This window comes from Numida meleagris, chromosome 11 (assembly GCF_002078875.1).
Source record: "Numida meleagris isolate 19003 breed g44 Domestic line chromosome 11, NumMel1.0, whole genome shotgun sequence".
Lineage (NCBI taxonomy): Eukaryota > Metazoa > Chordata > Aves > Galliformes > Numididae > Numida > Numida meleagris.
This window is the reverse complement of record NC_034419.1, coordinates 19,381,738-19,396,776: the sequence shown is the minus strand read 5'-3', so window position 1 is coordinate 19,396,776 and position 15,039 is coordinate 19,381,738. Positions and strand designations below refer to the sequence as shown.

Genomic DNA, 15,039 nt, shown 5'->3' with positions numbered 1-15,039 from the left:
GGGTGAAGTTCAGGTGAAACTCCAGGGGAAGCAGTGTGGGGCTGCTCAGCAGTCAGCATGGCTCATGGGCTCTGCTGGGCTGCGGCTGGGGAACAACGCGTTCCTGGGGGCAGGGAACCAGGCCCCCCCTTGGCAGGGAGCTGCTGTGTGTGATGCCGGTTGCATGGCAAGGTGTTTCGGTGGAAAAAACTCCATGGTCTTCAGAGAGTTACAGGTTTCTTATGGTTTCACAGTGAAAGTCTCTAAAAGAGAATGAGATACTATTTAAAAAAAAAAGCTTCCAACTTTGCGAATGCTTTATTCTCCCTAAGCAGGTGAGAAGATGGCAGCAGTGATATGGCATGTTTGGATCTCAGTGTCTGTACCTTCCATTTGCAGAAGAAGCCTTCCCACTGCGTAGCACTGTGCTGAGCTTGGTCAGACCCGAGCGGCCCCTCTGGCTGCAGCACACCTCCTCAAGGTGTTGGAACAGCTCTGAGCCGCAGCACGCTGTGCCTTTTAGAGACACAGCCACTTGCTGAGCGTCTTAATTTCCATGATAGATCTAATAAAGAAGCAATAAATATTCATATTCTGCATTTTGAATGAATTGTCTATTCTATGAAGCGCTTAATGAAAATTGAGACATGACATAAATTCCCTGGAGTCGTCCTTCATCTCTACTAATTGTCTTATTTTGACACAAAGAGATGAGACAGTAATACTCGAAACATAAACCTGAGTATTTTTGTGTGACATACTTCCATTTATTTGTGAAAGTGCACAGATGGAGCAGATTAGGGATATGTTAGTGGCCATTTGGAGCATATTTTTAGCAAAGCCTCATTCCATTCCTGAAACTAACTTAAGCACAATTTAAGCATTCTCTGAGCTCTCAAAATTTTTTCCTTGCTTTTCATACCCTCTGTTAAGTAACAAATCCACTTGCTGTGGTATAATGCTATTGGGACTATATAAATTCATATTACTCTATCTGATGGAACTGAGGCAGCGTTTCAGGCTCCTGGTAACCTCTTGGTGACCATTTAATGAGAGCTTTATGGTTCTGTGCTGTGTGTGGCAAGGGAGGAGTGTGTGACTGCTGCTGAGCTGTGGGTTCAGTCAGCTCTGAGGATGGCAGCGGGTCTGAATGCCTAAAAATCAGTGTGGGTTTGATGGAAAGCTTCTATGCTGACTTTGGCATTCATGCCTTAGCTAAGTTCTTCTGGAGAGCTGTTAATGACATTTCAGAGAGTAAGCCTGGTGGATATACTTCTATAGGACTGTGTTGTGCAGAGAAATGAAGTAAAGAAAAAGATAAAAGGATGATGGGTCTTTAATTGTCCTTTGTTGCAATGAAGGATCCTGCCTACCTCGAAGTACACCCTGGTGTTCTGAGAAACAAGCTCCCTTCATCCCTAGGGTAAGGATGGGGGCTTTCCTGTTTCCTCCTCCCTCAGGTGTGGGATGCCAGAAGTGCCCTGTGCAGAAAGCATTAGTCCTTCACTTATTTGATTTCTGGAGGGTTTGGGAAGGCTAACTGCGGAGCAGTGTAGCGCTGGGTGCTGCAGCAAGTTTCAGAGCTGCTGTGTGGCATTGCTTTGTGTTGCTCAGCATTCTCAGGGCTCCAGGATTCTGTTCTTCTGAACTTACATAAGCAGCCATGGCTCATGTGAGCGGTGCCAGCTGAGACAAAGGGCACAGTGCGTGCAGGGTGGGGCTTCAGACTGATGGAAATCAGCTGGCTCTGGGCTGGTTTCTGTGAGCAATGCCTTCTCTGGCTTAGTGCTAGCTTTAAGTTACTGAAAGTCACTTAATCAACTTCCTTTTTTAAAAAAAATTTATTGGTGTTTTTTTTTTTGTTTGAGTTTACATGGGGAAATAATTGAGTAATTCCTCATTTAATTCAATGCTATCTTTTTCCAAGTGTTTGTAACCTATCTTAAGTTCAACTAAACAAGGGTAGAAAATAGGAGATTTCCTTATAAATCGGGATGAGGGCGGCACAGGATGATGTCTGTAAGGACGTCTGCAGGGAGGTTTCATCCTTCCACACAGAGGCAGTTTCTGTGAGTAAAAACAAAAACCAGTTGTCCTCCAGAACTTTAGACTTCAATGTAATTATTTTGTTAATGGGATATTGGGTGTCGAAGACATGAGAGCTGCTACAGAGAGTTTATCATAACCTTTGGGGGTGTTAGGACACGCTTGGCGATGGTATTCTCCAGATGCAGTCGGTAAATCAAGCTCGGGTTTTTCTTTTCAGAAAGAGGGAGGGTGCAGGTTCAGGGCAGCGGGCGGTGCTGGGCCCCTGGTGTCACCCAGCTGGATGGGCGCGCTGCGGCTCTCCGTTCTGCAGCTGGGAACCACACAGGACGCTGCGAGCTCCCCGCAGCTCCGCCTGCCTCGTGCAGCAGTGAGGGGATGGCTGCGGGGAGCTTGTCCCAGCGCCCAGCCTGTGCTGTGCCCTCGGGAGGGCTGTGTTGTGGAGGGCGGTGCCAGCAGTTGGGCTCGCTGTGGAGCCTATAATCTCAGGTGCACAAAATAGTGAAGAAAATGGAAAGCAATACCGAGAGGCTTGAAGGATGATAATGAGTAGCAAATCAAATGAGCAATTATATTAGGAAATCAAATGGCTTGGCTGCCTGTGCGGCCGTGTTGCTTGTCAGAGCTGCTTGCTGCTACAGCAGGGAGGGAATTGTCTCCTCGGCTCCTCTGTGATCTGCAGTGCTGCGTGCTTTGTGGCTGGGCGGGGGGGAATCCTGGGAAACGGCTGGTGGCCACAGAGCAACAAAGTGCAGGAACCTGTGAAGTGGAGAAGCAAGTATAAAAATGTTTAAGCTGGGAAAAGCTCTTGCTGTGTAACTGAAAAGAGCTGAAGTTGTTTGCAAAGCTTTGTGGCGTTTACATTTAATCCTGCTCCAAAATATTCTTTTGCTGTATGAATGATATATTCGTATTTGAAAGCATGGAATGCCAGGAGTTACCCAGCAGTGCTGTCAGCTGCAGAGAGGCTCCTGGTGCCCTGGAGGCAGGGGCTGTGCTCTGGGATGCACGCTGTTCCTGCTGATCCACTTGTGTATGCCTCTTGCTGCAGTCAGCAGGGACGTGGACTTTAGCATTTGAGTTTTCCATTCTTATTTTCAGTTGTGAATTTCCACTTTAAGCCAAATGAATAGTCCCCGTGGGATAGATTCATCCTAGCAAATGGCTTTTAAAAAAATGCATTTATGAAGAAGGTTTAATTAGTGATGGCTATTGATGGACAAGAGCAGTATTTTTCATGTCAACGCTATGTGGTGTTCCAAGCTCCAAGGCTGGTTGATGGAAATTAGCTGCATAATTTAAATACGGCTAGTTTAACTTTTTTTTTCCCTTTAAAATTAACTGTGACTTCTTCGAGCTTCCAGTGCAACGTTCCTTGTCCGTAATGAGAAGAGCCTCTGGCAAAGGGTTCCAGCTGGAACGTGGAGCCCGGTGTTGTCCCCGTGGGACAGCTGCACCGCAGCCCTTGTTCCTCCCTTGGTGTCTGTGCTGTGTGTGACTGTTCCGCGCACGCCTTTGCTGACATCACATGAGCGTGGCTTTGCCGGCGCTGGAGGCTCTTCTCTTGTATGGACAAAGAACTGGGAAGGCAGCTGCTCCTTCTGCTCAGATGTGGCCCAGGACGGAAGGGCGGTGAGCGGGGGCAGACCTGAGCAGTGCCGGGCCTGTCTGGAGACAGAGGGTTTGTGGGTACTGCTGCCCTTGGACACAGAGCTTGTTTCTGCTCGTGCCCCAGAAGCAGTGTGTGCTGTGGGTACTGTGCAGCCAGTGCCTGCTGTGCCTTTGTACAGCCTTCAGCATCTGCCTGCTCAGAGCACCTTGGAAACCATATTTTCCACTTTCTTTTCCAGCAACTGTCTTCTGGATCTGAGAGTTAACAAGAGGAAGGCGTGCCAGTCCCGGCTGCCGGGAGGAGATCGGCTGCTGCCCAGGAGCAAGCGGAAGAAGAGCTGATGCTGCGGGGCTGCTGGGCTCGAGTAGTGCAGAAGGCTTAAGGCTGAGAAGTGCTTCTTAGACTTTTCCTGCTTCCAGTGTATCTGGGTACTTAATAAAGCGCTGAAGTTCTGCATAACTGCCATTCAGACTGCCTTAAAATAACCAAGTAAGTGCACGGACACTAGTGTTTGCAGCACTGCGTGCCCATAGGCGTAACGCTGCTCGGGTGCTGGGAGAGCCCTCGTGCAGCCAGGGAGCAGTTCTGTGCGGCCCTGCTGTGCTCCACGTGCAGTGCCAGTGGCGTGGGCTTTGCAGGCCATGCCACGTGGAAACCCTTCCTCTCTCGGAGCACTGCGCCAGAAGTGCAATAGATTTGTTTGATTTGGTGTAATTTGATTTTCTGCAAGTGAAATAAACTGTTTATTCAAACCGCTTCTGTTCTGCAGGAATGGGCTGGTTGTGAATATGTCCTTGGAAGCTTGTTCATTAGCAGGTGTTGCTATGTCAGCTTTGTGTTAGGGCTGAAAGAAATTGCAAGGTTTTTGGCATCAAGTATTCTAACCTTAACGTGAATCTTAGCTTTAAAAGGTCTTATCTTCCTTAGAAGGTGATGGAGCTTTGTAATGAAATAAAGCAATACAGGAAGCTGAAGTGAACCCAACAGCAGAGTGGGCTTTTAGAACTATAGTTTGTGAGCAAAGGACACAGTGTGCAAAGTGCTCAGGGGTGTTCCTGCTGCACTCCAGAGCTTTGGCTGTAGCCTTTCACTGTGCGCTCTGCACAGAGAGCACAACTCCTGGGTGAGGCTGAGGGTCGTTGTTTCTGGTGTTAAACCACAGCTGCAATTGGAACCAGACGCTGCTGCCAGAAGTGCTCCTGTCCTGCACACACGGCGGCAGCAGGCGGTGTTTGTTTGGAGGAGGCTGTGTCCGTGGCAGGTGAGGACTGACGCCTCCGTGGAAGGAAGGGGAGGCAGAGGGGAAAATAGGAGGCAGATTTTTTTGTTTGGTCGGTTGTCACTAAAGCCATGCCTTCTGAAAGGGCAAATATTGACTTATGCTTTTAGGTCTGCCTTTAAATCATAGTTATCAACAGAAAAATACTGTGTGTGCTTTGCCAGAGAAGGGTAAGGATGTGTGTCGTGATGTCTGAGGCTCACTGCAGCGGGTCCCGTGGGGGTTTTTATCACGATGGTTTGATTATATTTATTTGAGTTAATAGTAATTCATTTTCTTGGTGATATCCATTGTCATGCACAAAACATCCTCAAAAAACTCTTGTGAGTAACATGGGGACACACACGGTGAGCTCTGGCCATGAAGAGGGGCAGGAGCTGCAGGGCTGTGCCTTTTGGCCCGTGTTCTGTGGAGCTGTCCTGGTTGTGCTGATGTAGAGCTCTGGTTCTGATGCGGTGTGAGTGCATTGCAGCTCGGGATGAGACAAACCCGCCTTTCCTCAGTTAGCACTGGTGCAGGGCGGGTGTTTGAGGGTATGGCATCGCTCTCTTGGCTTTAAGTGCAGTGGCAATCCAAGCAGTGTGGGCCGTGGTGCTGCCCATCTGCTGAGCCCAGCTCTGGTGCTGCGGTCTGACTGCTGCGTGCTGCACGAGCGCTGCAACTCCGCTGAGTCAGCAGGGAAGCAGGCCCAGCAGGAGCTGTCCTCGCTAATACCTGCGTGATTGTATCAATCGCTGAGGCTTTTTGTTGGCTTTGGAGCCAGCTGCTGCTTGCAGAGTTAAATTCATGGTTGATGGCAATAAATCCTGACTTGAGAGGAAAATATACTTCCATTTCCAGAGGGGATAAATAGTCTAATTCATTAAGTGAGTAGGGGCTGGAGAGCGCTCAGAAAATCAATACAGAAGGTGAGCGAGGCAGGGCGAGGTGCCAGGCGCTGTGCTTGCCTTCCTGTCCTGGCAGGGAGCAGCCAACTCTGGCAGGGCTGGGGGCTGGCACGGGGTGCTGGGCAGCGCAGCAGGGCTGGCTGTGTCCGACCAGCCAAAGGGAATTCGCTGTTTAAAAAAAAAAAATTAACTCCAATGCCATACTGGATTGCATTAAAGCCTGCAGAGCTGTGCACGAGCCCTGCTCCTGGGGGCGGGTGCTGCTGGCACCCACGATGCGTGTCCCCATGTGCGGGAGGAACGTGGTAAAGCACCACGTTCCTTAAAAAAAACAACCCTGGAGCCGTGCACCTGGACGTGTCAGAAGCCTGGAGCGCTGGGAATTTGTCTTCCTTCAGCTGTCCTTTGTTCAAACAAATTCCCTCTGAGCAGAAAAGCAGAGCGTGATCCTCCTCTGCTGAGTTCCTCAGGACTCCTTCCTACAAGCCCATGGGGAAAAGCAGGAGCCTTCATAACAATACTTACGTCGTTGGAAATGTTCTGAATTCAATCTGCTCTGTTGCTGTTTGCAGTGAGCCACACTGCGTCCTGGTGTCTTGGATCTGCAGCGGGCTTTCCCCAGGGAGCCATTTTAACTTGAAATAAAACCCAGATTTTTATTTCTTAAGTGCATCCCCTTCATCCTCTGCAAATACAGCCCTCAGCTGTTTGTTTTTTTTACATTGATTGTGACCTTTAAAGCAGTGGTTGTTTGCATCATCAGTGCCAGCTGGTGTCCTGCCTGGCAGCTGCCCCTGCCCTCCTACCCTGGGGGGGCTCAGCTGCTGCCCATCAGCTGCATCCCTCCCGTCCCACACATCGGTCTCCCTTTCCAGCTCAGGAAGCACCCCCAGGAGAAGTACCCGCAGCTCTGCGGAGCTCAGCACCTTCTGCCATGGGGACGGCAGGAGCTGCTGGGGTGGCTGCTTTTGGTCAGGGAGCATTTGCCCTTTGCAGGTCTGTGCTTGCATAAGCGGGGAGGAACAGGCCAGTATTCCTGGTCCGCTGGCAGCTCACAGCTTGGTGAGCCCGGGGGCAGTGCTGCCTCAGGGCGGGGCGGTGTGCGGTGGCTGCGGGCTTCACCAGCCTCACCATTTCTCTAAGAACAAACAGAGTTACACAGGACTGGCACAGGTGAGCTGGGCACCGTGCCGTCCTGTTAGGGAAGAGGCTGCAGTGTGAGGGCTGTGCCAGACTCATTGCCCAAGGGCTCCATTTCCCTGTTCCTTGCTCCACGTGGCCCCTTTGGTTGCGTTCTCTGCATCCTTCATTGGGCCACGGTTTGATCATTGCTAATTTCAGAAGTTCAAACTCCTGGTGAATAACAATGTACCACCAGCAAAGCTGCTGAAAGAACTTTGCACAAAATCGCGTGAAGGTAAATTCAGGGAGAAAGCAAAACTGCAAGGCAGAGCATCACTGGGAAGGTTTTCAGAAGGAAAATCACATTTTTGGACTGTATGGAGAAGGTGGTGGTTCAGCCACATCTGCTGCTGGGTGCTACAAAGGTCTCTGCCTGCAGCACAGAGCAGCGGATGCGCTCTGACGATAAACCAACCCATCACCTCTATGTGAGCAGTGCTGCTTAGATGCACGGTTGGAGCGTGAGCTCAAATGAGTTCCTAATTGGCAATTGCCTCCCTCATTTACCTTGTGATCTCTGCTGTGTGCTGGCTGCGGATGAGCATCTGTGCGAAGCTCCTCTTTGCCCCACAGTTACAAATCACTCGTGCCACTTTGCTAAGGTGGCTCTGTGCTGCTGCTGTGCACACCTCTGGCAGTGCTCTGCCTGCACAGCGGTCGGTCCCCACGGGTGCTGCCTCGTGCAGCACTGAGCGTGGCGGGGTGAGGCTGCACGGCTGGCAGTGCTGCGCTCTGCAGAGCTTTGGAGTGGAAATGTTTACATTCTCCCGCAGCCGGGTGCTGGGAAGGTGTCAGCTTGTGATGGAAAGCGCAGCGCTCTGCCGTGGGCGGGCAGCGCTCTGAAGCTCTGCTGTGCTGCTGCGCCGTTGGCTTCGTGCTGCCAGGCCTCAGAGCTGAGCTCTGCGCGGTGGTGGCCGGTAGGAGCGGGCTCTTTTGCTCTTGCCTTGTTCCTGGAGCAGCAGCAGATGCTGTGCTTTGGGTGGAGCAGCACAGAGTTCTGCTTTGCTAAGCCGAGAGCAGGCGCTGCTGCAATCCACGTGCTGCAGGAGCTGTTACACTTTTTTCCATGTAAAATAGAGAAGTGTTATTTTGCAGCTCTTTGGAACAAGGAAGGTGCTGCAAACGGCAGTCATTAATTCATTTAAAAAGGGTTTTTGGTTCTTATTATGGGAATTTAGGGAGAGGAATAAAGGCAGCGGGAAGTGTTGCTGCAAGCCTGGGCGCTTTATCTTTCTGGATTACTGCAATACTGGGGAAGCAGTCTTTCAGCTGTCCTTGTGCAGCCCTGCAGATGATGCTGGTGCAGCAGCCCCGCTCCCTCCGTCGCACAGTTCCCGTAGCTGGGCCCCACGCACAGGGTGGCACCTGGTGGGGATGTCTCAGGGCCTGCCCCGGTGCCGCCATCCCCTCCCAGCTCTGCAGGTGACCACGGGCGTTCAGCCACTCCCAGGCTCCAGTTTTGGCCACGCTCCTGGGTACCGAGCTGTCAGAGCGTTCCATAAGGTTCACCTGGCTGCTCTTATGGAGGATGGGAGCAATGGGAGCGGCGCATCGTGCTGAAGATGGTCAGTGCAGGCCAAGTTCACCCGATGCAAAGCTGCGCTTTACGCCTCTGCTTTGATTTTGAAGCCAAAGTGCACTGGAACAGGAGCATGGCAGAGCCCCGTGGGCTTCTCCTCCCCAGCTGGATCCGCTCAGCTGCAGACCAGGCAGCTGCACGGGGCCTCTCATCGCAGGGAGCCGTGCCTTGGGCGATGCAGACGGGCAGGCTGGTCCCTGCCCCAGAGCAGGACTGCTAGGCACTTTGGAACTCATTTCATAGCCCGGATACTTTAGAAATGAAAGAAAATATTTTGTTTTCCTGTGAGTATTGATTGCTGGCATGAGCAGCCCTGGGAGCCGTTCTCATGCTGTGATGGAGAGCACTGCAGTCATAAAGGGACTCCATAAAGCAGTGCTTCGCCCCGTGGTGGCAGGGCCGTGTGCTGCCCAGTGCTGGCAGCCCCAGCAGAGAGGTACACCATTACAGAAGCCTTTTAGCATCCTTTTTTTTTTTTCCCTAAATAATTGCCTTATGAAATACCTGTATTTCCTGCTCACAGCTGAGCAGATAGCTCCCGATGAGCACTTTCTGCAGGGGGTTTAGCTGCACAGCTCGCAGTGATTAGCAGTGGTTTATTGCGTGGTGGCTCTTAGTGCTCGATGCAGAGCGTCTGCTCTGCAGTTGGTCCTCGGGTCCTCAAAACCCGCTCACTGTGATGCTGAAATGTGGGCTCTGAGCGAGAGCACTTCTGCCTGCAAGTGCTGGCAGCAGTGAATGTGCTGTTATCTTCTGGAAGTGTCTGCTGGCTGCCTGCTAACCGTACCCGCTCTTACCCCTCTCTGCTCTCCAGCAACAGGAGCGCGGGGCCCTGAGCGCAGCTGAAGGTGTTTGTGCTACAGCCCCATGGCCGAGGCTGAACCGAGTCCTACAGGAACCTTGCCAAAGAGTTCTATAGGGGGCGAATTTCCCTCTCACCGCTGCGAGACAGAGTTAGGAGCACAAAGAGGAGTTTTTCAGTGTCGTGAGTCAGATTCTCCTCTCCAGAGTCTGCTCAGTTGAGCAGCCCAGTGACGAATGGCGCGTGCATGCTGTGGGAATGGCAGATTTGTGAGCCCTTTGCAGGAGGAATGATCTCCCTTGCTGCTTTCAGACCACGCTGCTGTTGGTTTATAGCCCTTTCGCAGCAGCAAGTTCGAGCTCAGGCTCCCATCTTCAAATGTTCATTCTGCATTTCTGTGCTGGGCTTATGTCAGGTCCAGACTTGGCTCTGGGCAGCGTGTGAAGGAGCGTGAGGGTCCTTGTGGTTGGCAGAAGTGGGGCGAAGCATCACGAGTTTGGGGACGCGCAGGTCCCGTTTCTTCTGTGTGTGGCAAGACATGAAAGGAGCAGCGAGGGCAATGGCAGCCGATGTGAGCTCGGGCAGAAAGGAGCCGTTTTAATGCTGCAAAGCCTTCAAGTGCTTCGTCCCGAGGTAAAAGACAAACACCGTGCTGGTGTTTGTAAACCACGTGAGCGGTGTTTGTGAATAACTCTGTTCTCCAGCTGAGCCCATTGTGGGTGCTTCTGAGTGGAAGCAGCACCGTGCGGCAGCAGCACTGTGACCCACGTGTAAAAACCTGTGTGGAAATAACACCAAAGCCGCCTGCTCTCTTTGTTCCAGGTGGAGTGAACTCGAGCGATTCCATTAGGGGAGAATTGAGTTACTCTGCCTTCCGCCAGCCAGGGACCTGCCTGGTGCCCAGTGGTGAGACGAGGCAAAATGAAGCTAACCTGACCGTGACGAATGATGACTCAGAAAGAAAAATGACTCGGGTGATACCTGCTGCAGGTGAAGCTGTACAAGCAGGAAGTCGTTGGGGCAAGAATGCTGCTTCACTGAGCAGGGTGGATGGAGGCAGCGGCCGTAGCTGGGCAGTTTGCAGACTGTGTGTGTGCAATTCTGACTGTACATACCGTGCCGTTACCTCTGTGCATACGAAGTGGCTTGATGAAACTTCAGAGGAAGAACTTTGTAAGTCTTTTCCCACTAAGAAGGGTGGTAAGAAGTCTATTTCTTGGCTCTTCACCAGCTCTGGGGCAGATGGCCATGGGACATCTCTCTGCCGTCCGGGGCTGATGTTCCAGCCCTGCTCGTTCCCTCACCGCGGTGGTCTGAAAATATCCTGGTCACATCATGGGTTGAATCCACTTGTGGTTGGGAAGAACCCTGTTTTTATGTTGAATCACGTCTCTTTTTATAGCCCGATGGTTGTGTTGCTGTGATTGCAATTTCCAGCCCCAAGCAGCGCCTGCTTGGGTTAACGATCCTCGTCATGCAGAGCACAGAGGAACATATTTTGTTCATTTCCCAGAGAAGTGAGCGTCTCCTGGGGATGCTCCGTGCACTGCTTTGTGTCCCCATCTGGAGCTGGGAGCAGCCCTGGTGCTGACCAGACCCACTCCTGCTGGCAGCCCGGGGCAGGGGCCGGCCCTGTGCCCTCCCTGTCCCCCCCATGGTTGTGGATGACAAATGGCAGCTTGGTTTTCCAGTTTGCTCGTTACGTCCTGTTGGGTTAATTTCCATTTGTGCCTATCAGAGCCCTTTGGCTGCCGGTTCCTTTTAGGAGCAGGGGGCTGGAGCCATCTGAGCACAGCCCCACTGCTGCTCTGCCGAGACAGGGGTGGAGGGGCTGACTGGGTCTGAAGGGGGGATAACTGGCATACAACAAGGCTCGGTTTCCTTTTGTCTTAGTTTGCATAACTGAACATCACTGCATACCTACAAGGACCTCTGCTGAGGGCTGTCAGAAAACTGCTGTCTTGTACTCCATTGCGTTGGCTTTTAAAACGATGATCATACCTAGATAACCGAATTTGAGGAGTTACAGCAGGAAAAGAGCCCAACACGTAAAAGAGAATGAGAAAATGGTGACTACAGGGCTCACTGTGACCGACGCCTTGGTCTGTACTGGGGGGTTGGCAGTGCAGGGCTGGGCACACACAGTGCAGCGGGGCACAGTCTGTGCTGAGTGCAGCAGTGGGAAGGCTGCAGGCTGGCACCTGGCTGCGTGCACAGAGCGGGGCAGCGCGGGCTGCAGCCGGGAGGAGGTGCACACATTACTGCGAATGGGGGATAACTGGGGTTATGAAAGTAGGAATAAATGGAGCTGGGCCTTGTTTTCAGGTTTAGCATGCTGCCCCGGGTCATCCCCTGCCCCCCGCGGTGCTCCCGCAGCAGAGCTGAGCACACACGGCTTTCCTGAGGGCTGTGTTCCTCTCACATCCAGCAGCACAGATTTCGTTAAGGCAGTGATAAGCAGCAAAGTCGATTCCATTTCCTTCATACATATGTCCATGCATATTAACAATATAATTTACGTATGAATCTGTATTAAAATCGGTATGCGTATACGCTTCGTTTTTGTTCTGTTTCCTCTGGCTTTGTTACAACACGAGAAGATGTGATGCTCACGCAGAGGCGTGCCTCATTCTGACGCCGTGGTGCGTTCTGTGGCTGGCTGCGTGCATGAGCTGCAGCTGCAGGTGGTGTGCGGGCGGTCCCACCCATGTGCATGGGGACATCCCATAGTACCCAGCGTGAGGCGCAGGCTGCTCAGGAATGTGTTGCTTTGTGCCTCGGTTTCGCAGGTCCCATGAAACTTGTTGCTGCATTTGCATTGTTCTGGCTGCTTCATGAGCACCCAGCACCCTTTGTCCCTTCCCTCAGCTCCAGATTGGTTCCGCATTTTGGGCTGTGTTTTCAGATTTCATTTTTTAAGCAGTGATTTGGGATAACAGTGTTTGGTTTGGTGCAGAAACGCACACATGAGAAGGGCACCTTCAGGGGCTCCGGCAGGAGGTCCTACGTGCAGCACTGCCTTGTTAATGGGATGGTTTCTGAGTTAATTGGTGATGGTATTGGTTTAATGCCAGCAGCGTTCAGGCTCTTCAAGGCCACGGGAGCAGAGGTTTCAGAAGGAGGGGATCCCTCTGGAGGAAATGGTTTGACTCCGGTGAACCTCACAGTGACACAATGGAAACGGATCTCAGCACGGAGCGCCCTGCGCCGGCGGCTGGGACTCGGTGTTCCCAGATAAACAAAGGGAGGGAAGCAATGGTCCTGGTACAGCGCGTGAACTCGCGCAAGTTCTCTTCTTCTGTCGAGAAGCCCTGGGACTGCAGTGCCTGTCTGTGTGCCGCCAGTCCTGCGGCCTTTTCCCTCTAAGTAATGCTTTGATGCTGCGGATTCCAAAGGCAAACAGCCGCTCCTGGCACAGCCCCTTGCGGAGCAGCGGCAGCGCAGCAGTGCCCGTGGTGTGGAGCAGGAATGCCGGAATGACGGCGGCTCCGCTGTGTTCTTCCACGGGTTTGTTTGCTGCTATCAGCTCGGCACTGAGTGCTCCCAGTCAGGGCACGCTGTGCTGTGTCCCGGGGCACGCCTTGGCGTTTGGATGGGGTCACAGGCACCGTGATGCGCTGTGTCCCGGGGCCAGCCTTCACCCGCCCCTCCATGTGTGCGTAACGCCATCCCTAATCCCTGCCCCTAACTCTGGGTAACGTTATCCCAAATCGCAGAGCTCACCAACATAATGGATTTTCACTGGGTGTTCTGGACCCGTTCATTTGGTGCATTACTGGTATTTCTGTGTCTCATCCCCGGAGCTGTGTTGTCCTTGGGGCACAGGTGTATTTCACAGCAGTTATTCTCAGCGTGCGTTGCTCTGAAATCAGAGCACCGATGGATTGGTCCATAGGCATTGCGGTCACCCCTGCCGAGTTATTCCTGTGCCCACCCGTGAAACACAGGAGAACCATTCTTTTCTCTGTCCTCATTCTCCACCCTCATCTAAGGATGGTAAAGCTCAGCAGCTTTGTTACCGAAGCGGTGTTCTGCCCTTTGCAGGGAGGTTTCCAAAGCCGGGCCTCCTGCAGGCCCAGTGCTGGGGACAGGGCTGGGCACAAGGGAGCGGTGCGGCTCCGCTGCTGGGCAGGAGCAGGCAGGTGCACATCCTGACCCAGCGCACAGCGCCTGCGACGGCCGCAGCCAGGGGCGAGAGCTCCGTCTGTGCAGCAGTGGCTGGGACCTGAAGCGCTGCCAGACCCGTGTGCCATGGGGACTGTAAAGCTGGGATTCCAGAGAGCTACTGGAAAAACAGCTATTTCGGATGCAGCAGTAAATTGAAATTAAATTTAGCTTTGTGTAGCTTTGGTGCTTTTGATTATTCCAACGCATGTATTTTTAAAATAAATATCTTTCCAGCTCCGCGGCATTGTAGACGTTTGAAAGCTGGAAGGAGCGGGGGGTGACTCAGAAAACCCTGCGATTCTCTCAGGACTCTTTGCCTCAGTGCTGTGTTTGTTTGTTTTCTCATTGCCGGGAGCTCTGCCTGCAGCTGGAGCTGTGGGGTGTCCCCGCTCCGTCCCCGTGCTTGGCTGGGAGCGGGCTCGGTGCGCCCGGTGCTGCAGAGTGGCACGTCCTGCTCCTGCAGTCCCCTTCCCACGCAGACATCAGAGGCTGAAGTTGCAGCCCCATGGCCAGACCCTCTCATCGCATTGCGCAGACCCCACAGCCGGGCTGTGGGGGGAGGTGTGTGTGTCCCACTGTGGCCGCTCGGCCTCCAGCTCGTGCTGATCCTGCCTGGGACTGTGCCCTCACCAATTGGTGCGAGGAAGTTGACGTATGGGTATCATGATGAAACTGCATTGGGCTCTCATGCATCTGTAACTGCTCCCCTTTGGAAGGGGATAAACACAAAGCAGCGGTGCCTTTCAGTAATGCAGTTTGGAGTTACACAGTCAGAAGCGTTCCTGCAGCACGCACAGCAGCAGGCAGCAGCCACGTGCAGCTAACAGCTGAGGGTTTTGATTTCTCACAGCGACAGCGCTGCTGTTGTCACCGCGGGTGGGAGCTGCCCATCTCCAGGCGCTGGTGCTGCGCCTGCGGGCACCGCTCTGTGCCGCACAGGGCCAGGTCCTGTCTGGGAGGTACCTGCGGGAGCTGGTTCACATCTGATGCTGACAGCCTCAGCTACTCAAAGCAGCATTTGTGGGCACCATGAAATAAATCATTATGGCAGCTGGCAACTGCAGAGCGAGTTTGTTTTGACTGGAATTAGTGGTTCTGAGAATGAGTCGGGGGTTTCCCTTTAACGGGAACTGAAAAAAAGGAGATAAGGAGGGGAAGGTTCAAAAGAGCAAGTCCTGTGGTTTCCTGCCACCTGCTCCTCCTGCTCCACGTGGGGGCACCAACCGGGACAGTGGCACTGCTCAGCGCTGGAGGTGGGGGGTGCTGCCCAGCTGGAGATGGCACAGGGACAGGACAGGGCAGGGCTGGGCAGTGAGCACAGGGCTCAAACTCAGCCCACGGCCAGGAGAAGAGCTGGACGTGGTGGAGGTGACCGCCTGTCCCCATTCAGCACTGCAGGTCCCACTCCTCAGGGAATGCCCTGGCACTCGGCCGCTGTGGGAACCTGTTCTCGGCTGAAGCACTTTTCTGCCTTTGGGCGAATCTTTGTGTCTCGGTAAAACAACA

At 52.9% G+C, this 15,039-nt stretch overlaps 1 protein-coding gene across 2 annotated transcripts in view; it reads left to right on the top strand.

Annotated features, from left to right (window-relative positions):
- The window catches only part of RAD18 (RAD18, E3 ubiquitin protein ligase), a gene marked incomplete at its 5' end in the record, with an annotated part of 36,005 nt that extends 31,612 nt beyond the window's left edge, over nucleotides 1-4,393 (top strand). For both annotated transcript variants that reach the window (XM_021409607.1, XM_021409606.1), the window contains 1 exon segment: nucleotides 3,876-4,393. In XM_021409607.1, coding sequence (XP_021265282.1) covers nucleotides 3,876-3,978 — 103 coding nt within the window.